The 27,461-nt window shown below is 39.0% G+C and overlaps 2 protein-coding genes across 3 annotated transcripts; one reads left to right on the forward strand and one right to left on the reverse strand.

The window, feature by feature from the left end:
- Positions 1–1,482: 1,482 nt before the first annotated feature.
- Positions 1,483–10,749, reverse strand: LOC128244880 (bactericidal permeability-increasing protein-like). Of its 2 annotated transcripts, none has more exons than XM_052962989.1 (16): positions 10,610–10,749; positions 9,557–9,665; positions 8,652–8,751; positions 8,178–8,297; positions 7,673–7,746; positions 7,201–7,355; positions 6,891–6,954; positions 6,438–6,526; positions 5,637–5,813; positions 5,271–5,351; positions 4,862–5,035; positions 4,538–4,605; positions 3,855–3,897; positions 3,550–3,613; positions 3,021–3,097; positions 1,483–2,783 (listed from the first exon to the last, which is right to left on the reverse strand). In XM_052962989.1, exons 2-16 carry the CDS (start codon positions 9,663–9,665, stop codon positions 2,643–2,645), a joined length of 1,536 nt encoding a protein of 511 aa, XP_052818949.1. In that variant the 5' UTR covers positions 10,610–10,749; the 3' UTR covers positions 1,483–2,642. The 2 variants fall into 2 exon arrangements, with proteins under 2 accessions (XP_052818949.1, XP_052818948.1); XM_052962988.1 differs by lacking the exon at positions 10,610–10,749 and adding an exon at positions 10,302–10,463.
- Positions 10,750–10,982: 233 nt separating this feature from the next.
- Positions 10,983–26,908, forward strand: LOC128242296 (fatty acid hydroxylase domain-containing protein 2-like). The gene is made up of 6 exons (XM_052959393.1): positions 10,983–11,249; positions 17,019–17,140; positions 21,967–22,172; positions 22,623–22,782; positions 25,061–25,173; positions 26,594–26,908. The coding sequence occupies exons 1-6, from the start codon at positions 11,159–11,161 to the stop codon at positions 26,724–26,726; spliced, it is 825 nt and encodes a 274-aa protein (XP_052815353.1). The 5' UTR covers positions 10,983–11,158; the 3' UTR covers positions 26,727–26,908.
- The last annotated feature ends 553 nt before the right edge of the window (positions 26,909–27,461 follow it).

The raw sequence follows: 27,461 nt of genomic DNA on the forward strand, positions 1-27,461 counted from the left end.
AGAGGATGTAACCGTGAAGGAGTTAGGATGTAACCGTGAAAGAGAGAGGATGTAACCGTGAAGGTGAGAGGATGTAACCGTGAAGGAGAGAGGATGTAACCTTGAAGGAGAGAGGATGTAACCGTGAAGGTGAGAGGATGTAACCGTGAAGGAGAGAGGATGTAACCGTGAAGGTGAGAGAATGTATCCGTGAAGGAGAAAGGATGTAACCGTGAAGGAGAGAGAAGATGTAACCGTGAAGGAGAGAGGATGTAACCGTGAAGGAGAGAGGATGTAACCGTGAAGGTGAGAGAATGTAAGCGTGAAGGAGAAAGGATGTAACCGTGAAGGTGAGAGGATGTAACCGTGAAGGAGAGGGGATGTAACCGTGAAGGTGAGAGGATGTAACCGTGAAGGAGAGAGGATGTAACCGTGAAGGAGAGAGAATGTAACCGTGAAGGAGAGAGAATGTAACCGTGAAGGAGAGAGGATGTAACCGTGAAGGAGAGGATGTAACCGTGAAGGAGAGAGGATGTAACCGTGAAGGTGAGAGGATGTAACCGTGAAGGAGAGAGGATGTAACCGTGAAGGAGAGAGGATGTAACCGTGAAGGAGAGAGGATGTAACCGTGAAGGAGAGAGGATGTAACCGTGAAGGAGAGAGGATGTAACCGTGAAGGTGAGAGAATGTAACCGTGAAGGAGAAAGGATGTAACCGTGAAGGAGAGAGGATGTAACCGTGAAGGAGAGAGGATGTAACCGTGAAGGAGAGAGAAGATGTAACCGTGAAGGATAGAGGATGTAACCGCGTGAAGGAGAGAGGATGTAACCGTGAAGGAGAGAGGATGTAACCGCGTGAAGGAGAGGATGTAACCGTGAAGGAGAGAGGATGTAGCCGTGAAGGTGAGAGGATGTAACCGTGAAGGTGAGAGGATGTAACCGTGAAGGTGAGAGGATGTAACCGTGAAGGAGAGAGGATGTAACCGTGAAGGTGAGAGGATGTAACCGTGAAGGAGAGAGGATGTAACCGTGAAGGTGAGAGGATGTAACCGTGAAGGAGAGAGATGTAACCTTGAAGGAGAGAGGATGTAACCGTGAAGGTGAGAGAATGTAACCGTGGACGTAACCGTGAAGGTGAGAGGATGTAACCGTGAAGGTGAGAGGATGTAACCGTGAAGGAGATTTGATGTAACCGTAAAGGAGAGAGGATGTAACCGCGTGAAGGAGAGAGGAGGAGAGAGGATGTAACCGTGAAGGTGAGAGGATGTAACCGTGAAGGAGAGAGGATGTAACCGTGAAGGTGAGAGGATGTAACCGTGAAGGAGAGAGGATGTAACCGTGAAGGTGAAAGGATGTAACCGTGAAGGTGAAAGGATGTAACCGCTAAGGAGAGAGGATGTAACCGTGAAGGAGAGAGGATGTAACCGTGATAACCGTGAAGGAGAGAGGTTGTAACCGTACTTTGATTATCCATATCTGCTTGAGGAAAATCAAAATAATTCAATTTTGCTAAAAAATATCATTTATTCTTAAAGAAAATAGACCGTCATGTACAATCACATACATCTACACACAAATTAAGTAAACAACTGTAACAGGTACATTTACTACAACAATAAACTTAAAAAAATAAGCTTCCTTTAATAAAAATATTGGTCCCGTGAAGTCAGTGTTTAATATTCGGCAAATATGTGAAAGACACTTTAGTAACAAGAGATTCGTAAAATTCCACTGACGTGATCGAAATTCTTACATAATGATAACAGGAACAATGCAAAGACAAACAATGAGATAAAAATATACATGTGCGACTTTTGAATTATTTGAATAAGAAGTATTCATTGATTACTTTATCCTTTTAAATGCACCCTTACTTCCAAATAAGATTTAACACAATCAATAATATTGTTTTAATATTCGCCAAAAAGATGAATAAATGTCGGAAACAATGGTTCTTATGAAGGATACCGAGTTTATTATGAACGAAATGAGCATAACAGACGGTATTTCTACCTTTATGATACTATTGTAGACCACAGTAAATCTTTTAGCATTCATCAATTATTTGATATGTTTGCGCTTTCTGCTATTAAAAACACGGATACAATATTGTTATCGATAACTATTATTTTCCATAAATGCATTATTTAGTAAGAAGTTAAAGGCTTATCAGTCAAAATGTATGTTTGTTATATTTCTGTATGTATTGAATTGTATAAGACTGTCACTTAAATATTCGGGAAAAAATTACGTAGTTCACACATCACTGAGTAGATAAAAAATCACCATCACTCTTACAAAGTGATGTCAAAAGCCATTCAAAGAGATGCAATATAAAGGTTTAAGATAATGTGAATTTGACAAAAATATGTATTTGTCGATTATTCTAATGATTTGTTTAACATATCAAATATGCCTTCAACCTTTGGATAAAACTGTACACATCACATATGTTTAGTTATAATGAATAATATACGAATAATGCAACTTGTTTCATTACAATGGACATAATGTATATATGAAAAGGAAAATGGTGAAGTAAACCCGCCGGCAGATACATAACTCGGGGAGTTCATTCAAATCGTTCATAAAAAAACGCGAACTGAGTCGTGTACCATCTTCGTAGTTTTTCCCGACATGAGATCACGACTTTCCTCTTAAATATCACAGTGTATATATTGCGATGTTCTTGTCACTGTGTCCGGAAGCAGGAACGTATTTGAGGGCGGTGCCGTCTGCTACTTCCGGTGAGGCTACTTGAACATGCGGCGTGTACGTCAGATCCGTGGCGATCATGACAGCGTTCTGCAAGTGGAATATGTAGGATAATCATCATACACAACGTCTGATTTTTATCTGATTTTAAGCTTGCTTCCGGACAAATTTTATATGCGGGACGACATTGCAAAATGTCTACAGATATAAAGACTTGATCAGATTCCGTTTGAATTTGAGAGATATATTGTAACATTTTTTACATGGATATGTATGTATTTTTAACACGATCTTCGTGTACAAAAATACTGTACAGGTATGCCCTACCTGGAAATACTGGATAGTTGAGTTGGTTAAGTTGAACTCGTCTGTGGTGGGCAGCGGCAGGCCACGTGTTCCGTAACCTGGAATGGCCATAGGGGAGGACGTGTTATGTATGAATATAAGATTCGTCAAGGTACATTAGCTGTGTTTCTGATCATTTTGATAAACAAGGATGTCATCAACCACAGAGTTCCCTACAAACAGTGACATATATGGAATCTCGACGTCGACTTGTCGACTGAACAGAAACGCGACAAACTGACATTCAATATGTAATTTTCAATATGTCTCTGTGTAAATTTCGTTTTTTTTTACGTGATAATTATCACGCAAGCGTTAACCTGTCAACCTATTTATTTAGAACGAAAAGAGTAATTTAAACAAGTTAAATTCAACATCTGCACGAAACAGGGTTCAATACACAAATGTGTGCACAAAGCACTTTTCCCCTTCAAATATTCCCACTTCCCTGCGCTGTAACAAAATTGCTATACATAGTTTAACTTTTAATTATGTACAAAAAAATAATCACCATTTATTTTTGGAATGAGGTAAACATTGAGCGCCTCCTTGATCAGGAAGTCCATGAACTCGTCCTGAAACCAAACGCAACGTTCAATATCATGTTCTTGAGTTATATAAAATTCCACAAAAACTACATGAGTGGACGCCGAGTGACAACGTTCGTCTGTGTTTTGATGTGAATAAGCCATATATCCCTAAAATATTTCAGCCACAATTAAACAACTTGTTTGGTAAAAGTGTAATCATATCTGGATATTTCTGTTTATAACTGTAAGCGAGTGAAATGTAAGGTTTTATGCTAGTTATACTTACACCGACAGGTCCTACGTCTGACCTTTTGGTTTTGAGGTTTAAACTGAAAGAAAAAAAACCTACATTGAGCACGGGATTTAAACCGATTCACTCAGGAGATTCAAAGTAATTGCTATATTGATCCCAAGACACTGTTTAGAGCAATGCATTATAGATGATAATCTTTAGTTATGATATGCTTGTCGGTATGTTAGTCAGGTGCTCTACCTTATATACCACCAGTCAATTGTAACCACGGCCCCTCCAGGTCCGGGGAATAGCGGGGACTTTCGCTCCTGCCAAGCCCGGGTAAAACCCCCGCCCTGTGGGGACGAACTGATGGTAAAATCCCAGCCAAAAGCCCCAGCACCCCAGGGACCCTAAGTGAGGCACGGTTCCTGCTATATTTGGCGCGAATACAAAACCATCGCATTAACCCGGCACTTCGGGGCCACCGGGAAGGTAAAAAACACGGCCCATTGCCCCGGCTGTCCCCGTTATACCCCCGGACCTTGGGGGCCGTGGTTAAAATTGACTGGTGCATTTATAAGCTAACCAGCCTTAAATTCTAACCCAATGTGATTCAGTGCGGTGACATTAAAATCACATTTCTGTTATACCAAGCTGATGGAAATTTACATACACTAACTTTAAATAGTAAATGCATTATATTATGGAATCCGCGTATACTAGTCTTTTTTTACCTTAACTGATGTACTTTGCCATGCAGGACATCTTTCGTTACTGACGCATCAAGTGTTGTGGTAAGTGTCTGCAAAAACATCATTACATACACTCCACATTCATGTATTTTTTCCGAATCGTAATTACATTTGTATTCGAAATAACATGTTTCGCCTTACCAACCCACATTTATTTTGTGGAAACTCCTAAAATGCAAACAACTTTTGAGAATTGATACTGAAACAGTTGCTAAACTAATTTTCATGAAATGGTGAGACTTCATTGTAATTTTGGTGATAATCGTGTAAAAAACCTTGTCTGTCAACTCATCCACAGTCACTTACAGCGTCCAGTGAGAGGAGAAAGGCGCCGACGGCCGCGGCTCCAGGGCGGCGCTCATACAGCTCTACGGTCCCGGAGGCCTTCAGTGTCAGGCCGGCGGAAGTGATAGACAGGCGTGGGGCGGCCGTGCTCGCTAGCCGCAAATCCACAAGTCTGTTAGGGTACTCCTTTCCAATCTGGGATGGAAAACAGGTCTTTATTTTCGGCGAATCTTAATTCAACGCAATAATTTGAACATGTAAAATGTTCTTTCTTAATATTGTGGCCAATTTTAAAATTCAATATTTAGTAAACAAAATATAGTCACATACTCTTTCATCGTTGTGGCATGATGGGTGAAGCCGACTTAAACCAATTTTATTAAACAGTTACGCTTTTTCAATGCTTATATTGTAGTTGCCTAGCAATTACCGCTGGAATGAGGCCGCCGACACATTTCGGAATGAATCCGTCACACGTTGTGTTCAACACACCACGGGTACTCGCCGGTAACTGAAAACAAGGACAAATTGTACATGTATCAACATACAATGCATTGTTTTCTGGTTCCTTATACCATATAACATTATACACTTCCAATAGGAAGTCACATCAAACAATAGATCAACGTCTAAGCATATCGATATTAAAAGTACATCGTGATACATTTCAAAACTACAACATTAACACATTTTGTACTTATCGATAAAACGCAAACAACTGATAAAGATCAACTACTTCACTTGTCGTCAGTAACGAACCAAGGATATGTGCCACGCTATTATTTTATTCACTTACATCGGCGGCGGTGACGTTAAACTTGAGGATCCCGTGCCGGTGGCTGACGGCGGCGAGCGTGTTGAACGTGTAGTCGGAGACCCACAAATACACCATCCGATCGGCGGCGGCCGTCGTCGGCAGGGCGGGCGGTGAAAGCGGACTCTCCACTGGGGCAGAGCCCCACAAAAATTCGCCCTGAGTGAGAAGTAGGGAGCGTGGTTATTTAATGTTTTCAAAATAATATTATTCCTTTATCTACTTATATTATTTTTATTATTTAACTTTGATTTATGACGATCCTCATAGTATGACGTCAACACGAAATGTGGTTATCGTGATTAGACCTTACTAAAGTTAAAAAACATGTCAAGGGAAAATCACAAAACCCCAACTATTCAGACCAGCAAACATGCAAATTGGCCGAGCCAGTGATCTGATCAAAAATAGACAATCTTAAAGCCAAATGATCGCATTCATACACTCTCAAACATTGATGCATTTTGCAGCATTCGTTTATGCCTTTGTTATACAATTGTGTGCAATATTTGGCAACACGGGTCTATGACATTCTGGTTAATAAATGCTCTGATTTCTAGTGTTTTTATCCGTATAATAACTTCCTTATCCCAGTTATTTGAAAACCTTCAAACCTTGGTAACAAATTAACAATGCAATATGTGTCAGACAAACTGTATAGCTATATTTATGTGTAAGTGTGAGCTGTCGCCACACTGGCCCAACTGTACTCAACTGAACGACCATTCACCGAGTTAAACAGACACACATACACGAGCAACAGAATGAGAAAGTATATACTACCTTGTGGTATGTCTCAAGGTACTGAGTCGTAAAGTTAGGCGTCCCCGTCAGCCTGTAGTCCAGGAGGTACTTGTCTATCTTGATGGAAACTGAAACAACCAGTTCTTGGTGAATTAACCAGCGACTTAAATGTGAATTAACTAGCCAACGTTGCCCACTGAGCCTGCCATTATTGTGGTCCCCCAGTAAACGGATACTTGTTAACTAGAATAATTCTACTTTTAAAACGTGATTTCAACAGACACACACGAGAAAACGTATTCCGATAGTCCAACACAGACAACATAGGCAACCAATCATCTTTGATATGCAACGACGCTTGTAACTCATTGCAGAACGAAGTATATAAAAAACAATCATAGTTTTGTATCGTCGTTTACTACAACAACTATATTCTAAACTTCTCAAGACTACACAAGTTGGCACGAATATACCCGGGATGTTTTCTCTCACCTGGGAGAGACGCCAGTTTCTTCTCTCCATCCTGGTCTATCGACTTGTTTACCAGTTTACATATCTGAAAAATACAACCGTTCGACATCACCTCCTTCATCTTTATCTCGGGCAAAGATTTGCATACAGCTGAATTTTCGCAAAATTTAACAAACAAAAACTTTCTTTACAATGAAATACTTAATTATGTTACAAGAAATGCCCTTCAGTATACTCGCACTGAAAACCATCTACTAGTGCAACACGGTTCACACTCTTCCAATGCTTGTAGTCATAACCGCATTCATTACAGACCCTCCACCCGGCCTACCTGTGGAGGCAGAGATTTCTTGACGGCGTTCTCCACCTTGCCTTTCAGCAGATTGTACAGCCAACTCATGCCCCCGTGGAACTTGATATCCACCCCGCCCACCGAGCACGTGCACTTAGCACTCTGCATCCGGGGACGCCCATCTTTGTCCGCGCCTGCACGTAAACAAAAACACGGAATACAGCGATTGTAATTTATAAATATAACCTGTTTTAAACGGTTTGGGCCCCTTGGCGTTTTGTTTGACAGTTGGGTTATCATGTGCGGTAGGAAATTGACAAAGAACGGTAGAATTACGATTACCATGTTCATTTACATTTCTTGCATCAATGCACTCATAGAATATACTGTTTAAAATATGTTAATAAGGAATTTAAAAGATATCATATGTTGACTGTTTCTATCTTCTTTTATCAGTTCCATTTGTTTAAACAATGAAGTAATGGTATTATCGCCAGCGGTATTCCCTTACCTATGTTAATGGCGATACCGAAACTGACGGCGGACACGGAAGCAGTGAAGGAACCGCTTCCCTTCACAAAGAACCTGTAATGGTATGAAGTGTTACATGTATCAGGATGATTAGCTGAATATTGAAACAAATATTGATGAAAGATAACAAATGAGTTTAGTTTGTGGTTAAAACACCGATCATTTATATCCGCATATAAAGTCCAGAAGATCTGTCTATCGAAAGACCAACTTGTATAAGATTATTGAAAGCATCCTTATATTTTGCAGAAACAGGTCGCTCCGTACTTACATTCACATTTTGTTTTCATCTCCCTTTTCAGGTAAAATATCCGTGCCATCTTCAAAGAAAGCATACATATGAACATTAACTGCCACTCAGTCTACATCTAAGTCTTCTACGGATATTTTTTTCTTGCTGTCGTGATCACATACGACACGCATTGGGGCAATCAATATATAAAGATTTCTTCTTAACTTAAGATATAAAAAAGCATGAGCCTCACGCCTTGTATGAGAAATCGCCGTCCACTCGGATGCTGGCACCACTTCCGGTCCACTGTAGTCCCTGACCTGGCAGCGGGGTGAAGGCACCAGTCGGTGGCGTGAAACTCGTCAACCGCACACTGAGGGGAATGGGAAGTAATTTTTTTAACATAAGTTTGCTGAAATATTCGGATGAACTTGCAGTTTTTTGTGTGAAATATAAATGAAATACTTTAAACAATAAAAAGACATCACTGCAAGTTCTTAAATAGCTCTTTTGGTAATATATGAGTATATATCGTCAAATGCGGCATAAAGTGCTTTATTTTGCCGAAAAACGTTAGTTGCGATATTGGAAATTGAATAATTTACATGAGGGTCTGCCCGTTGCTGTTTGGTCAATACAAGTGGGTTAAATAAAAACACTTAATGTTGTTGATACCGGTAAGGAATGCCATAGGCTAGCGATGTTTGACTTTATAATGTGATCGTACTTTTTCACGGAGTACTTGAATTTGCCAGACTGACCACTCATGTCAGGGAACGTGATCATCTCCGCCCCCTTCTTCAACGCCGCCATGGCAACATCGTTCGCTGAAATCATCATCATCATCATCATCATCATCATCATCATCATCATCATCATCATCATCATCATCGCCATCATCATCATCATCATCATCATCATCATCATCATCATCATCATCATCATCCTCGTCGTCGTCGTCGTCGTCGCCATCATTTTCAACGCATTCATCATAATCAATATTTGTAATTATCGATTCATTTTAATTAATATCATTGTCGTCAATGTCACAATCGCTATTCTATGGCCTTTGTCATGTTTCAGTTTCACAATGCCCTTGTTCCATCTTGTTTTCCTCATAGATATTAATTTGTCCGAACATTTCTTCAATGATTCGTTGATAAAAACAATCAGGAAGTATTCTCATTTTATTGAGATTATGCAACAGAACAGGATGAAATACGTTAATACTTGTACTTTATTCATGATCATACATCCAGGTCATGCATTACGTTGTCGTTTAAGATGTTGGAACAAGGAAGAGATATTTGATATCTGTTGAATTGCCATGTAACCATTACTTCACACAGTGATTTGGTGGGAATGAACTACTGCTTTGGTGTCATTTGACCTGTACAACATTTAGTGACATTTAACCTAATATATATATTTTTTCCTTCAGATTTATCAAAGGGGTCACTCCTACCAACTATCTAGCATAACATAACTATGAATTACTGCACTTTAACAATGTCAGAAAATCATATATTTAGGCATTTCGAGAATTTAGAGACTTCAGGCCTACTAAGAGGCAAATGTATATTTCAAATTGAAAATCGTCAAGCTAGGTATGCAACAAACAATGGACCTTACCGTAGGAAAGACCCTTCAGTGTTATTCTGGCCTTAAATCCCGGATTCGTGCATTCCACGACAGCCCAGAGGCTCATCAGCAATAACAGACAACGTACGAGCATCCCCATCTACAACCATAGATAGTTTTGATAGATTTGAAACGAAAAAGTATAACAGTTATTATAGCCAATTTAATATGACTTAAAGACGCCTGTTTACGCTACTAAACGGAAAAATGGCGGTTTTGTAATCTGCTTAACAGATCTTTGGTTGTCAGAGCCCTTCTAAATGATAATATGTGAATCTATCAGGCGATCATATTGGCGGAGGCATGCCGGGCCTAAACATTTTATCCCTGCTGGTAGTAATAAACAACCTGAATATATTTAAACTAATTATGTGTTTAGAATAATATGCGCCCAAATAATACCGTCAATACAGCTGCTCAACAGTCTTAATAGAGTACTGGTAAAGACAAGGGAACTCTACAGTTCATTTAATGAAGTACTGGTTCACAAGTAGGGACGCTCATTAAATGAATTAATATTTGATCTCTGCTTCATTACGCTCGGATACATTCATTGAATTAATAATCATATGACATGGTGCACGATCCCATGTTTGTTCCACATACAATATGAAGAAAACATTACATGTTATACATGCTATACGAACAGAATCTCAGGGTCTGAATGTGGAAATAACCTACGAAAAAACATTTTGCGTTCTGGTTTTCCTTTAGTTTAAGCTGAATTTCGACTTACTTTTATCCAGCACATATAACTCCTTCAAAATCCTTTCACTACTAACTACACGCAGTTCGAACAGTTATCATTACATAATTCATTGATCAGCTTAACCCTTAAGCAGAACAAAGGAGGTTTGTGTGTGTATAGCGTTTGTAAGTACTTGATTTCCGTATGTACATGTACGATCAGCTGGTTCACTTCATACAGAGACAGCTTTTAGCTATTATTAGTATTAACCAAACAACCTGAATATTTCATGTATAAATAGTTGATATAATTGCGTTAAATTCTATAATTTCTTATAAAACTAAAAGTGGTCTTACCTCTGAGTCCTGATATCAGTTGTTGTTTTGAAAGCAATAAAATAGTGCTAACGTAAATAATGTAAAATCAATGATCGGAAAAGTCTACGGGGAATTCCGAATACGCATGCATCCTTATCCGTCACAAACGAGTGACGCCGAACGTTCCCGACCTATATGGCGGAAACCACCGAACTGTTTGTTTATAACACGTGGACACGCTTCGCTGGTTGTACCTGTAAACATGAACTTACGGGAGATAACTGAAGCTTAAGATATATTTTAAATAATGCAGTCGCATAGTATAACGGAGGCTGCTTTAATTGTTCATTAACTACATTAATTAATTTAAAAAAAATCGAAGTCCGTCTTATTTTGAATTAACTTAATCTAGTATTTACTACATGTACAATTGCTCCCGGTTTGCGACAATTTGAGATAAACGTATTTGACTGTGTTGTGTTGATAAGTTCACAATCAGTAATGTGGGATATAATAACCGACTTCTTGTTTATTTGGATTACACATTTCGAAGATATTGATTGTACTCCTTAATAAAACGTTTTTGAAATGGATACAGTTGGCGCTCTAAGGCTGCCTTATCGTGTTCAAGAGGCAGTGGACAGTATGTCATGGACAGAGGGGCGGGACATCATCATCTGTGAGTATCTATTGCAGTACGGTTACTTCGTCATACCTTAAAAATTCTGATCATCGAAGTTGTAAAAAACACAGAAATAGCCCTGTTATGAGAACAGAAATAATCGCCATACGTGTGTCATAACTCGTAATAATAAAACCGTTTTTTCGTTTTAACTGGCCATTACTTTTGTGCTACTGGACTACTGAAAATCCATCGGCTGACGAGCCCAATTTATCGGAAAATGTTAAGAATAATAAGTTTTAGTATCTTAATTCAATTTGCCAAATTATATTCTGAAACAATTTTAAGATTTGATATAATACAAACAATATTTTATCGCGATTACCTCAAAGGTAATTTCCTATAAATAAATATCTGAGAACTCTTCCTAATGGGAACATATTACACAGATTGCCTGCAATCCTATATATTTAAAATTCTCCGCCGAAAATGCCTTCCAATTATTTTATTAGGTCAGTGCTGTAAAACAATAAGTTACCCACATTGTCCGGAATGTATAATTCCACAAAAACACTTAACATAAAACAAAGCCTTTAGATATATAGAATAGAATATATATTCATAGCATTATTTTTACATATCTTATTACATTTTACGTATGCAAACGAATTCATAAAATCAAGTTCTAATAAAAAAGGAAGCTGTCACCGTAGTCTGTAACAAGATAGCTTTCGCCGTAGTTTGTTATAAGGCAGCTGTCGTCGTGGTCTGTAATAATGTAGCTATCGCCGTAGTCAGTTATGAGGTAGCTATCGCCGTAGTATGTAATAAGGTAGCTATCACCGTACTCTGTTATGAGGTAGCTATCGCCGTAGTCTGTTATGAGGTAGCTATCGCCGTAGTCTGTTATAAGGTAGCTATCGCCATAGTCTGTAATAAGGTGTTTATCACCCGGAAGTCTATAATAAGGTAGCTATCACCGTACTCTGTTATGAGGTAGCTATCGCCGTAGTCTGTTATAAGGTAGCTATCGCCATAGTCTGTAATAAGGTGTTTATCGCCCGGAAGTCTATAATAAGGTAGCTATCGCCGTAGACAGTAATAAGGTAGCTATCGCCGTTCTTTAATAAGGTATTTATCGCCGTAGTATGTAATAAGGTAGCTATCACCGTACTCCTATTTAAGGTAGCTATCGCTGTAGTCTGTGATACGGTAGTTTTCGCCGTAGTCTGTAATAAGGTAGCTATCGCTGTAGTCTGAAATAAGGTAGCTTTCACTGTACTCTTTATAAGGTAGCTATCGCTGTAGTCTGTGATAAGGTAGCTATCGCTGTAGTCTGAAATAAGGTAGCAATCACCGTACTCTTTTATAAGGTAGCTATCGCTGTAGTATGAAATAAGGTAGCTATCACCGTACTATTTTTTAAGGTGGCTATTGCTGTAGTTTGTGATAAGGTAGCTATCGCTGTAGTATGAAATAAGGTAGCTATCACCGTACTATTTTTTAAGGTGGCTATTGCTGTAGTTTGTGATATGGTAGCTATCGCTGTAGTATGAAATAAGGTAGCTATCACCGTACTATTTTTTAAGGTGGCTATTGCTGTAGTTTGTGATAAGGTAGCTATCGCTGTAGTATGAAATAAGGTAGCTAACACCGTACTCTTTAATAAGGTAACAATAGCTGTAGTTTGTGATAAGGTAGCTATCGCTATAGTATGAAATAAGGTAGCTATCACCGTACTATTTTTTAAGGTGGCTATTGCTGTAGTTTGTGATAAGGTAGCTATCGCTATAGTATGAAATAAGGTAGCTATCACCGTACTATTTTTTAAGGTGGCTATTGCTGTAGTTTGTGATAAGGTAGCTATCGCCGTAGTATATAATATGGAAGCTATCACCGTAATCTGTGATAAGGTAGCTATCACCGTAGTCTGTAATAAGGTAGCCATCGCCGTAGTCTGTAATAAGGCAGCTATCACCGTAGTCTGTAATAAGGTAGCCATCGCCGTAGTCTGTAATAAGGTAGCTATCACCGTAGTCTGTAATAAGGTAGCTATCACCGTAGTCTGTAATAAGGTAGCCATCGCCGTAGTCTGTAATAAGGTAGCCATCGCCGTAGTCTGTAATAAGGTAGCCATCGCCGTAGTCTGTAATAAGGTAGCTATCACCGTAGTCTGTAATAAGGTAGCCATCACCGTAGTCTGTAATAAGGTAGCTATCACCGTAGTCTGTAATAAGGTAGCTATCACCGTAGTCTGTAATAAGGTAGCTATCACCGTAGTCTGTAATAAGGTAGCCATCGCCGTAGTCTGTAATAAGGTAGCCATCGCCGTAGTCTGTAATAAGGCAGCTATCGCCGTAGTCTGTAATAAGGTAGCCATCGCCGTAGTCTGTAATAAGGTAGCCATCGCCGTAGTCTGTAATAAGGTAGCCATCGCCGTAGTCTGTAATAAGGCAGCCATCGCCGTAGTCTGTAATAAGGTAGCTATCACCGTAGTCTGTAATAAGGTAGCTATCACCGTAGTCTGTAATAAGGTAGCCATCGCCGTAGTCTGTAATAAGGTAGCCATCGCCGTAGTCTGTAATAAGGCAGCCATCGCCGTAGTCTGTAATAAGGTAGCCATCGTTGTAGTCTATAATAAGGTAGCCATGGCCGTAGTCTGTTTTAAGGTAGCCATCGCCGTAGTCTGTAATAAGGTAACCATCGCCGTAGTCTGTAATAAGGTTGTCATCGCCATAGTCTGTAATAAGGTAGCCATCGCCAAAGTCTGTTATAAGGTAGCCATCGCCGTAATCTGTAATAAGGTAGTTATCGTCGTAGTCTGTAATAAGGTAACTATCGATGTAGTCTGTTATAAGGTAACTATCGCCTTAGTCTTAGGTAGCATTCGCCGAATTTTGTAATAAGGTAGTAATCGCCATAGTTTGTAATAAGGTAGTAATCGCCATAGTTTGTAATTATTTTTTATTGGCAGTAATGATTTAATGAACAGCTTGGAATACTCTTTTTCGAACAATACAGTAGACCCAAATTAGTATATCCTTGCATTTACCTACTTATTACATTTGAAAATATTATGTTCGTTTTTCATTAAATGGCAACCGCATCACAAAAAACCCAATTCCTCTCGTAAAGAAGCGTATATAGATCAACGTTGAGGTTGACACATCTATTCCCGTCGTCGGCAACCACGGTACATTTTCCGTTACACTTCATATATGATACACAACGAAGCATGGCGTAGTAGCGTATCGCAGGTATTTGACGATGATCTACTCCTAAAATGGGCGTGGATAAATGTATTCATGACTCCGAGGACTACGTTCAGTAAACTAGTTTGAAACAAGAGATGTTTGTCAAACATTATGCCCCCCCCCCCCTGAGCGCCATGTTGTCAGGATTATATGGACAATTGAATGAAATATGCACGGACCGAAATGACAGCTGATTTGTTGCTGTTTTAAGATTATGACCATTAAAGTGTGAGGATAAAGTGTGTTATGACCGTCATGACCTTTGACTCTATGAACTCAATTTCCAGAGTCATCAGCTGGTCACCAGAAACCTAAATGTCAAGTTTGAGGGCCATGGGTGCAGGCATTGTCAAGTTATCACAAGACAAGTTTTTTCGTTCAAGGTCACTGTGACCTTGACCTTTGACCCGATGACCCCTTAAATCATAAGGGGTCATCTACAAGTCAGATGCAACTCCAAGTCAAGTTTGAAGGCCATGGGTTCAGGCATTGTTGAGTTATCACTCGGACAACCTTTTACCATTCAAGATCACTGTGACCTTGACCTTTGGCTCTATGAATCCTAAATCAATAAGGGTGATCTACTGGTCAGGCTTAACACCCATGTCAAGTTTAATGATCATAGGTTCAGGCATTGTTGAGATATCAGTGGGGGAAGATTTGTTACCTTTTTGCGTTAAAGGTTACTGTGACATTGACCTTGGCCTGATGACCCCCAAAGTCGATAGGGGTCATCTACTGAGCAGGCCCAACCTTCATGTCAAGTTTGATGACCATAGGTCCAAGAATTGTCGAGTTTGCTTTCAAGGTCACTGTGACCTTGACCTTTGACCACTAAAATCAATAGGGGTCATCTACTGGTCAGGCCCAACCTCCATGTCAAGTTTGAGGGCCATGGGTGCAGGCATTGTTGAGTTATCACTTGGACAACCTTTTATCATTCAATGTCACTGTGACCTTGACCTTTGGCCCAATGACCCCTAAAATTAATAGGGACAATCTTCTGGCCGGGCTCAACCTCCAAATCAAGTTTGAGGGCCATGGGTGCAGCCATTGTCAAGTTATCACTCGGATAACCTTTTACCATTCCAGGTCACTGTGACCTTGACCTTTGGCCCAATGACCCCTTAAATCAATAGGGACCATCTTCTGGCCAGGCCCAACCTCCAAGTCAAGTTTGAGGGCCATGGGTGCAGGCATTGTCGAGTTATCACTCGGATAACCTTTTACCATTCCAGGTCACTGTGACCTTGACCTTTGGCCAGATGACCCCCCAAAACCATAGGGGTCATCTGCTGGTCAGGCCAATTCTCCAAGTCAAGTTTGAGGGCCATGGGTGCAGGCATTGTTGAGTTATCAATCGGACAACCTTTTACCATTCAAGGTCACTGTGACCTTAACCTTTGGCCCAATGACCGCCAAAAACAATAGGGGTCATCTACTGGTCAGGCCCAACCTCCAAGTCAAGTTTGAGGGCCATGGGTGCAGGCATTGTCACGTTATCACTCGGACAACCTTTTACCATTCAAGGTCACTGTGACCTTGACCTTTGATCTGATGACCCCCCAAAACAGTAGGGGTCATCTACTGGTCAGGCCCAACCTCCATGTGAAGTTTGAGGGCCATGGGTGCAGGTATTGTTGAGTTATCACTCGGACAAGCTTTAAAATTATTTTACCATTAAAGGTCACTGTGACCTTGACCTCTGACCCGATTACCCCCAAAATCAATAGGGGTCATCTACTGGTCAGGCCCAACCTTCATGTGAAGTTTGATGACCATACGTCTAGGAATTGTTGAGTTATCACTCGGACAAGCTTTGGTCTACCGACGGACCGACCGACCGACCGACTGACCGACATACCGACATGCCTGTGCAAAGCAATATACCCCTCTTCTTCGAAGGGGGGCATAATTATCGTGTTGCGCATGCAGGGAACGTTCAAAACAAAACATTTTACGTGTGCGACTGTTGACCTTAACTGAACCCTGGACTGGTATGGCAATGTTTCCACAGTTAAAGCGTCTAGTAACGTGTGTGACTGTTGAACTTAACTGAACCCTGGACTGGTATTGCAATCTTTCCATAGTTAAAGCGTCTAGTAACGTGTGTGACTGTTGACCTTAACTGAACCCTGGACTGGTATGGCAATGTTTCCACAGTTGAAGCGTCTAGTAAAGTGTGTGACTGTTGACCTTAACTGAACCCTGGACTGGTATGGCAATGTTTCCACAGTTGAAGCGTCTAGTAACGTGTGCGACTGTTGACCTTAACTGAACCCTGGACTGGTATGGCAATGTTTCCACAGTTGAAGCGTATAGTAACGTGTGCGACTGTTGAACTTAACTGAACCCTGGACTGGTATGGCAATGTTTCCACAGTTGAAGCGTCTAGTAACGTGTGTGACTGTTGACCTTAACTGAACCCTGGACTGGTATGGCAATGTTTCCACGGTTGAAGCGTCTAGTAACGTGTGTGACTGTTGACCTTAACTGAACCCTGGACTAGTATGGCAATATTTCCACGGTTGAAGCGTCTAAATTGATTAGAATGAAGCAATTCCTGCTGCAGGTCTGAACGTGGTGTTCATGCTGTCATTCTGGTCGGTAGGACTTGCCTTTCTCTACGTTGACGTCTACCAGAGGCCCCGCTGGATGCTCAAGTACAAGACGCAGCCAGGCAAAAACCAACCGGTAATTATCATTAGGTAAACCCGTAATAATCGACATAACTGGACTTATAACGAAAGTTTTAGTGGACTTCGGGATGGTTGGGCTTGTTTTTTACGATCTCGAATGTCTTCAGCACCAAACTGGACTTCTGTTGGTGTGGTGGGGTTCGTTCTAGGCACTCTGAAATGTCTAGATATCCAAGTAAAAAATAACAAAGAAACTGGTTTTTGGACTAGGGCACTTGTGGCCTAGTTCATAGCCGTAATCGCGATGTCTGCATTTTCAAGCCGCATCTGGGGATTCACTGACGTAATGTATTCATACGCTGTATTTTGATTGGATTGCCGTTAGCGAATTTGAATAATCAAAGTAGTACCAGAACTGATTACAATGAAAACATCCAATAACAATAGTTCTCCTAACAAGACAAGCTAATTGTATGTTATTTTAATGAAGCACAAGAAATGGGTACGTAGCGAGTTAGTTAATCGGGTTAACTACATGAATGCTCTTGCATACGGTCAGATTAAATGCAATAAGAATATGAACATATTGGAAAAGTACGCACATTCGAAATGTCTTGTGGGTCCGTAAACCGAATCAAGCGTGCGGTCTAAGTAGTAAACAACCAGGATATTTGTTGTTGTTTTTTTAAAAAAGTATTGTTATCCTTTGTATAGAATGTTGGTATTAATTTATTAACAGGGCTGTTCTTTTTTTAGACATAATTTGCATGTTTCCGTGACATTTTCTTTTTAAATACAAAGTTTATTATTTAACTAATTATTGCATGGCACTCAGCACTTTTTAAATACAGCATGATTTTTGGTATTGATTGTTTAAATACTATTAATGTAAAATAAAAACCATATGCCGCGTATCTGTATAACGTTATAACTTGTGTTTTTGAGGAAAAGTAAATTCGGGTAGCAGTCTACTGTATTGACTCATTTACTCTGATCAGAGCGGCCGAATGATTCACACATGTACATGTCATCACTACTTCCGGATGCTGATGATGTGAATTTTATACGTGTTATATTGAAGAAATTTATCAATAAAGTCGCCATTGAATGATTACCACCATCAAACGGATTTATTGTCATCTTACCGTGGGTAGCATGTTTAATTTGACACGTTGAATTTCAAGCAATACAAGTTCGTTTGATAAAATCATGTGATTTCAATTTTGCAAAATGGAGATAAAGAAATATCAAATATGCGCATACTTATTTATGAAGTTTCATTCTAAATGAAGCCAAATGTATGAATATGCGCACAGCATCTGGCTTATGAATATGATGAGTGTTTACCTATGTGCATAGAAATGTCCTGGAGCCATTCTCAGTGTAAGTACATTTTGTTCAATGACATTGTGTGATAAACCATCGGCATTTGCCTGCTCACTTTTGATTTCTACTCTTATCATGCACCAGTCAATTGTTACCACCCCCCTCGGGGTATACTAGGGAAAAGGGCAGTGTTTTCACCTTTCAGGTGTCCTCGCAGTGCCTGATGATTGCGGTGGTTTTGTCTTCCCGCAAAATATAGCGGGGAATTACCCTTACCTAAGATCCTTGGGGTGCGAGGTTATTTGGCAGGGATTTTACCACCAGTTCGTTCCCGCAGGGTAGGGCAGGGATTTTATAGGGGATTGGTTGGACTGAAAGTCAAAGTATTCCCCAGACCTGGAGGAGGGGGGGGGGGGGGTGCGGGCGTGGTTACATTTGACTGCTGCATAAAGTTCTTTTTCTGAAGACGCTTTGTGCTCACTTTTTGTTTCCTAGCCAAGAATGAAAATCAGTAATCACCCAATGTTGTGGCATAGTGAAGTAATGTAGATTTAACCTCACAACAGTCTTTCTCAAATGCTGTCCAGGCTTTTTTATGCTCAAGAATAACTTACCTGGCGATGTCAGACCAGAAATCGTCTTGGCATGAGATTGGATTACTATGGATCAGTATGCACCAGTCAATTGTAACCAGGGCCCCCACATCTGGGGGTAAACCGGGGAAATGGGCCGTGTTTTTACCTTTCAGGTGGCCCCGCAGTATCGGGTCTTCGTGGAAAATACAGTGCGGATGTGGCTTAACCTAATGTCCCTTGGGTGCTGGGGGGATTTGGTGGGGACTTTGCCATCAGATCATCCCTGCAGGGCGGGGATTTTAGCTTGGGTTGGCTGAACCGAAAGTAAAAGTCCCCGCTATTCCCTGGACCGGGGGGGGGGGGTGCATGGTTACAATTGACTGATGCATAAGCTTGCGTGAACAGTCCCTTTAATAAACAACAAGTGAAGCTAATGTTGTATTAAATTTGAGACAAACAAAAGGAAGACAGTACAAAGTTCAAAAAGTGTGACCAATTTGAGAATACCCGGTACCTTACGTAATTTATAAATTTTCTTGCGATTCAGACAATTTAAATGCTTGAAATCACAAAAAAAACCATTCCCTTGAATTATTCCTGTCATAGTTTAAACTCATAATCAAATTTCAATGCACAGCATTTGAAATAACTTTAAACAGATGAAAAACTGTTATTTTTAAAAAGCACAATACATTGTTTATCTTTTATGTGACCTAACATTAATATAAAAATTTATTCAGATAATAATTTAGAGACTTTTCTTGCACTTAAATGTGAACAAGTATGCTTGGGATTGAACACGAAGAAAAACAAATTTCAAAGAATGAAGTTAAATGAAGCACAAAATATAGAAAAATTGAAACTTTTTAGACTTTCAAAACTTTAACATTTATACTAAATACGGTTACATAAAATGATGAATACATTTGTAGGATTTGATATCCCACTAAATGTAACCGTCGGCTTCGTTTATTCTAAACTCTCTCTCAGTGAGAAGGAAGAAATTTTATTCACTGCAGTTGTTTTCTAACTTTATGAAAATAAGAACAATGGAAACAATGCATTTACTACTGTTGATCAGTGCAGATTGTGAGAGGTCATGGTTGATTTCACTGAACCACCAATAAGCCCTGCCGAAATTGGATTCTAATTGGTCAGTCAGGTGTTTTTGGTAGGCATGATTAGTATGAATCTTAATTTTAACCATCATTTATGAATGTTTACAAAATCATTGAATATTGAAATAACCAGCGAAATGTTAGTTTGAATGATGAAAGCCATGAAATATGTAAAGTATTCAAAAAGAGACCATTTTCCAGCTTGTGTAAGTATCGAAAATTATTAAGTAAACTTATTTATTGTTTATCTGGAAAATGTTGAAATCTCATGTTTAAGCTTGATTGGTATGTTATTGCAATATGTTTTATTCATTGCAATATTAATGTAAAACATTTTTATGTTGACTTAAGTTTGTAGATAAAAACTAATGGTATAGGTGATATGAGAATGATCTCTTAAGTCTTTAAAATCCATTTTGGTATTGTGAGTTTTTTGCTACAGTCTTGATCAGTTTAGCTTTTGAAGATTTTCAAAGTAACTGCAAAACAAGTCCAGCTGTCTAGAAAGACTATGTCAAACCCTTACCAGATAAAATTTCTAGTGTTTTCAAATTACCACCTTGGCAATGGTTTTATCATAACATAGGATATTAATGCTAGTGGTTTTAAAGAAAATGCTAGTGTTTTTGTATTCGGAATGATATATCATAAGTGGCACTAAATTGAACATAATTTATAGTTCTCATTTATAAAACACATAGCCCCAAGTACATGTTGATCTAAGATTTAAGGCTTGGATGGAGTCAGGTCAAGAAAATTGCATGTAACATTGTTAATACATTGTACTTTTCAACGCAAGAACTGTTTGTTTATTCAAGTAAATAAAGCAATCCCCACACCAAGAAAATGTAGTATTGCTTAACCAGCTCAATTGACATCATGAGTTGGACATTAAATTGCTGCAATTAAAGGCAAATCTAGATATAAGAATTATTCAAACTCTGATTTAGCAACCTTATTATAGTTTAATATATGGACTACTTTTGCGAAATGAAAGCTTTTTTAGATTTACAAGGACGGGTAAAAGTATTTGTAGTAAAGTAAATGTACTGCAACACCTGATACATGTTGCCTAGGAATCCTACAAATTCTAGGCAATCCAAATGTTACAGTTCTATTCAATTCGGAGTGCCTGAAATGAAAGCTTCTTGATTCTACATTCAACATCTTGCTGTATGACCAATGACCAGGAGAATCATGAACCTACAACCATTTGCAACTACTGAGATAGGGAGCTATCAGGACAGAGACAGAGGACAATACAAGAATGGCAAACTGTTGCATTTATTGATGTCTTTTACAAATATTATCCAAAGTATGGCCCTGTGGTTTAAAGCTCCCCTGAAAAAGAGGTGACAGGTTTTCTATATAGGATACAATTACATCATTGAAAACCTTCTCTGAAACTGCAAATAACAGACCTTTGATATAAAATGACTTAATCAAATTAAAGAAGTATGTGTACTTTGGTTAACATACGCCAACCACGTAAATTACTTTGTTTAGGTCTGATTTAACGACATTGAGATTTTCAAAAGAACTATGACTTTATCTGATTAAACACTTTAGCCCCCCCCCCCCCCCCTCCTCCCTTTACCCACACTGTTAAAATTTCCTTTGCAGCTTGCAAGCAGTTTTAGTCTAAAGTTGTTTAAGCTAGCCCATTAAACAGTGACCCCTTGTGATGTGAAACGATTTGTTTAATGCTTAGAACATGGTTATCAACATTCCCCTAAATGAAGCCCTAGTCCATCAGTGTTTTCAGCACTTTGATTACTTCTTGTGTGTTGCTGCCATTGTAATGTTCACGAAGCGCTGGAATGGCTAATCAAATGGTTCATGATTTCAAAATCTATGTCTAGGTGAACAGGAAGGAGCTGCGGCGGTTGATCCGGCAGCTGGCGGTGAATTACGTTGTGGTGGGCATGCCGTACGCACTGATTCACTACTTCCTGCACAAGATGCGCGGCAGCGACTTGTCCTTTACCCCACCCCATTGGCACGAATTCCTTGTTCATTTCTTCGTGTGTGTTCTCATGGAGGAGGTCACATTCTACTATTCACATAGGTATAGAATTACGTGACTTCAGTCAATGGATGCTATGTACTTTCCCAATAAACGTGGTAAAGTCCATTTCCTGTCTAATGATTGATTAATTTGCACATGTGAGAGGTCGTCTGGATGTAACGTACTTTACAGTTTACTTAATGCGTGGCCGTGATAAAACATTAATGCGGTTGTTAAGGATGTTTACCAGTCGTCAGTCATAGACTGAATGGGCACATTTTAAAGTGCGTTTGTCTCAGCAGTGATAATAGCAGACAAAAGCCTATTCGCAATGGTTTACACTTCTGTCCGATGATTCAATACTTTAAGTTAAGGCGTGATAACTTGATTCCTGATACAGGCATATTATATAAATGCCGCTGTTGTAGTACATGGCATGCGGTCATCCATACGGCTATTACTTCTTGATCCTTTTTATAGTCACACCTGTTCTTTGCCCTCCCTCCCCAGGTTGCTACACACGGGTTTCCTGTACCGCCGATTTCACAAGGTGCACCACGAGTGGACAGCCCCTATCGGCCTCGGCGCCGTGTATGCACATCCGGTCGAATTCGCATTTGGCAACCTCATGACGCTCGCTTCCGGTCCTCTCGTTACAGGAGCATGTCATGTGAGTATGGGTTAAAACAGAAGGAAATACCCCAAGGGTGGCATGTAACCTTCATAATACCATCAGTATTACCGACCAAGACCTCAGGCCTACGGCCGGCCCATAGTACAACATGTACAATACCAAAACATAAAGTCTATAGAGTTGTGTTTTCTTATTGACAGTCATTATTCTTTATCGTTTTTATTTTATTATAACATTTACAAACAAATGCTTTTTTATAGTCTGTCATCGTTTAGACTTTGTATAATATTAATCAAGTTTTGGAAGTCTTGCCTACCTCTGTACCACGAATATATATATATATATATATATATATATATATATATATATATATATATATATATATATATATATATATATATATATATATATATATATATATAATTGCCTTTCTTGTCTTAATTTGCAACATTGAAAGAGTACATGAAATTCATCTTCTACACATCTAATATAAAAATAAGCAATATCTTCACACTCGATTTTCCCGTTCGACACCGCAATGTCGACCAGTCTCAATAAACGTATGGCTAGAACATCGGAATCTCGCTAACGATTTCCTCACATAAAATGGAAAAATAATACATAAATATCTTTTCTGGGCTTAAAAAAGTTTTAAAATGCTTATATGTGATAACATCGTGTTCAGTCTCTCATATTTTCGAACCATTTTTGTCTATTACAACCTACTAACATGTTTTTAAATGGTATTCAAAAATCACAAACATTTCCAACTTCCTGGCTTAGCCAAACACAACCAAAACCATATTTGTACTATGAATTCTTTACAGATGTAGCCCAATATTTCCTCTCAATGTCATCATGTCGTTTAAGCATTGAATAGCAGTTTCATAGATAACGTTCATTATAAATATATAGTAGCTTACGCCAGTCCATGATGATCAAAACATGCAATGGAAACCTCCCGTATTCTCCCAAAGGAATACGGTCATTGGCATCGTCATTTACCCCAAGGAATTCTTGACAATATTGAATTTGGACTTGTTCAAGAATGTTAGATATTTCCGATTATATAAGTTTAGCCTTAACCATAAAATCAAATATTTTAGAATATTCAGCGTGGGAAAAGTGTCGGAATGCCCTGGTCGCCCTTTAGAGCATATAACGACTTCCGGGCCTGTGCAGCTAGTTTTAATTTTGCCTTTGTCCAGGATGAATAGTCATATCAGTATATTCACAGAGTTCCGAAATAGAATTTAATTGTAACTGTAGTTCAATAGCAGTGTTAGCACAGTTCACCACGTCATTTGCAAAAAAATATACTTATTATATTCGCAATTTGTCCAGTAATGAAAAGTTCGTTGACCGTAGGAAGAAAGATAAATCATTAATATATAGATTTAAAATTATTGTACGGGTTACATCCCCTTGTCCAGTGTCAACGTTAGAAAGGGTTGTGTAACTGTGCCGTCGCCAACTCGCACGCACCCGCGTAGATTTGAATACATAGACTTTAATCCACGGAATATTTATATTGTATATTTTACTGTATGAATTGTCCATTGCCTATCTTACAATTACACGCCGGGATGCAGATGAACTTGTTTGTCAGAAACATGGGCTGGGTTGCATTAAGATGTTTCAAGAAGAAATGTCTTTACATTGACATTAGAAGTCAATTATCTATAGAATAAATCACTGCTCACTTGGTGCTTACAAATCATGGACTTATTTTTGTAAGGACAACAAATTGACTATTGAACTATTTGGTCCCAAATAATCCTTGTTAAGAAATAAGTATTGTTCTTGAACATACTATACCAAACCATTCTTTTGCCACTGCGCAGACAAACGTTTCGCAATGTGTTTTTTTGTGTGTGATATTGACCTTTGACCTCCTAGGCCCAAATCCATAGAGTCATCTACAGGCTAAGTAAACCTGCATACACAATTTCAATGTCATACAGTTATTTTGTTGTTGGACTGAAAAACGTTTTTATTTTTTTTAAACAAATGCTAACTGTGACTTCGAGGTTGGACCAAATATATAATACATGTATACAAGTGTTATATGAAATATACAATAGATAAATTCTCTCTCTCATGGGTACCCCTGCAGTTTTGTTATGTTTTTGATTTGTAATGCAGTCAAAACATGGCAAACTGACCGACTGTCAATCCGACCGACCATCTAACCGGATGACCGACATTTGTTAACCTATTCGACTTATTCTTCGGAGCGGACATTATATGACCAGAGATGAAAGTACACATCAATAAACTTGTTCACGAAGGCTCTTTATTCTATTTATTTTAGGTGACGACGATGACGTGGATCGGGTTGGCAACAGCTGTGACGATTATCCACCACAGCGGTTACCATTTGCCGCTCCTACCCTCGCCCGAGTTTCACGACTACCACCACCTCAAGTGAGTACTCCCCTGACACCCCAATCCATCACAGCTGCTACGATTTGGCGCTTCTACCCTCGTCCAGGTTTCTGGACTACCGCCACCTCGTATGAGCACTCCCCTTACACGCTCCTTCACCCATCCGAGTTTCACGACTATCGCCACCTCAAGTGAGTACTCCCTTTCCACCCCAATCCATCACAGTTGCTTGCATTTGCCGCTCCTTCCTTCCCCCGCTTTCACTACAACCACCTCAAGTGCTACCACTCACCTATAAATGCATTTTTGTCTTTTAGCAGTAACTGGTTATCTAGCTATGATTTGCGAATTGCACTTAATTAGTAACATACTAACTGGTTGACTAGATAAGATAACTTGTAACACGAATCTGATTCGTGTTACAAGTTACCTATAAATGCACTCGAGATTCAGACGCTAACAGGTAATAGTTATGGTACGTGAATTCCACAGTAAGTAACAACCTGATAGTGTTGTAGAGCTAAAAAGGGTAAAAGGCGGCAGTTCTGGGCACCGTTCAAAGCCTGGATTTGGTATTGTGATATTTATCCTACCAAATAAGTATCGCGAATATTAACTAGATAGCTAGATAATTATCGCGAAAATTAAGTTGTTAACACGAAACAATTCGCGGACGCTATCAGGTTATCTTACGGCAGTAATATGCCACCATAAAAATACAAAAATAAATAAACTCTTATACTTGGTATCATAAATACAAGCATAGTTGTCTTGTGACATTGTGTGTGTTAAAAACAAGGGAGAACATGAGGTTTTGAATAAATAAATACAAGTCAGAAGTGGGATTCGAACCCACGACTGGAGAACAGGCCTGTGACGTTGCTTTGTGTGAGTAATGTGTTGCTTCCGTTTAAAACACATTACACTCACACGTGTCCTTGTTTTTATAGGTAATTTTGCTGTATGTGACTGATCTTGGTAAATTGGTATTCGTATGTCACAGTTTAAAAAGGTATTATATTACAAGTAGTACATGGCATTTGAAAACCATATTTTATAGCATTATTAATCATTTCTTGACCACCTTCACCAGTTTCATTAGTTTATATTAATTCTCGAAACTATAATATATAATATGATATAGAAAAAAAATCACAACCGAATCATTTTTTAAAAAAGATCTTGAATCCAGCGATTTTTTTTAAGTTTTTTTATTTTTCATTTCACTAGCTTTCTATTATATAAAATAACATTTTTAATTCTTCTAGATCCATCCTCTTTCTCGCAATGATGTATTTACTATTCAGCGGACGTCGTTCTCGGCTTACATAAACTAGTACATATCTCTATGCCATTCTCTTGCATATACTGTTAATAGTCTCCGTAATGATAAACATACGGAAGTTGCTCCCTGATATTGCTTTTGCCTATAAATATATCCTAAACCTTGATTGTCTAGGTTCACGGGTAACTATGGCTTACTGGGCGTTCTGGACCGGCTTCACAAAACGCTCAGTCCCAACTTCCGGAGGAGCAAACAGGGCCGTCGGGACCACGTCATCATCTCCGCCGCCCAGATGGTCGCCAAGTGACGTCACAACATCACGTGTTTGCCTGCCCCGATATACATGCATCAGTATGCCATATTGACACGTGCTCCAAATTCGTACCAAAGACTTATTTTAGTTGTGTATGTTATATTTCTATTTTAGTTGTGTATGTTATATTTCTATACAACATTTATGAAAAAAAAAATAACAAATAAGATATGTTACGTAGTTTAATGTTATTACAGACATAGGTATAACACATAATACAAACAACAGCAACATGGCGTGTAGTTTCTCCAGCGTTCCCTGTAGACAACAACAACACGTATAGACATTGTCCGTCCCCTGCTAAGTGACCACCACTACCGGAAGTATGAGATGCTTTTTGGAAATATTTTTTTTAATTAATAAACGAGCAGAATGTAGATACAAACAGAAATAAAGAGATACCAGAATGAAATGTAGAATGAACTTAAAATCGTTTCTGCTGTATCACGAACAGTAGGGGAATATAACATCGCAAATGCTACAATACTGAACCACCATTTTCAAACTATAAAACATGTGAAAAACAAAGACTATTATGACGTCACACCCTCTCTAGAAGCTCGAGTTACGTCATGGAATGACCAGTGAAATGAAGGAATGACGACTAACTGGATAGAAGGAAATGTAGTTAGTTACTTTCGTGTTTCAACACGTGTTGTAGTGCTTGGCCCAAAGTAGAAAATTTCGGTTAGTAAAAATGAGATAAAAATTGAGATATACTTATATTAA

Source organism: Mya arenaria, chromosome 8 (genome assembly GCF_026914265.1).
Source record: "Mya arenaria isolate MELC-2E11 chromosome 8, ASM2691426v1".
Classification (NCBI taxonomy): Eukaryota; Metazoa; Mollusca; class Bivalvia; order Myida; family Myidae; genus Mya; species Mya arenaria.

Coding starts and splice junctions, on each gene's coding strand:
- LOC128244880 (XM_052962988.1), bottom strand. Junction 8,752..9,556: donor ACTGAAGGGTCTTTCCTACG/GTAAGGTCCATT, acceptor TGATGATTTCAG/CGAACGATGTTGCCATGGCG. Junction 3,614..3,854: donor CAGACGTAGGACCTGTCGGT/GTAAGTATAACT, acceptor GTTTGGTTTCAG/GACGAGTTCATGGACTTCCT.
- LOC128242296 (XM_052959393.1), top strand. CDS start 11,159: ATGGATACAGTTGGCGCTCTAAGGCTGCCTTATCGTGTTCAAGAGGCA. Junction 11,250..17,018: donor GGGGCGGGACATCATCATCT/GTGAGTATCTAT, acceptor TTCCTGCTGCAG/GTCTGAACGTGGTGTTCATG. Junction 22,173..22,622: donor ACATTCTACTATTCACATAG/GTATAGAATTAC, acceptor CTCCCTCCCCAG/GTTGCTACACACGGGTTTCC.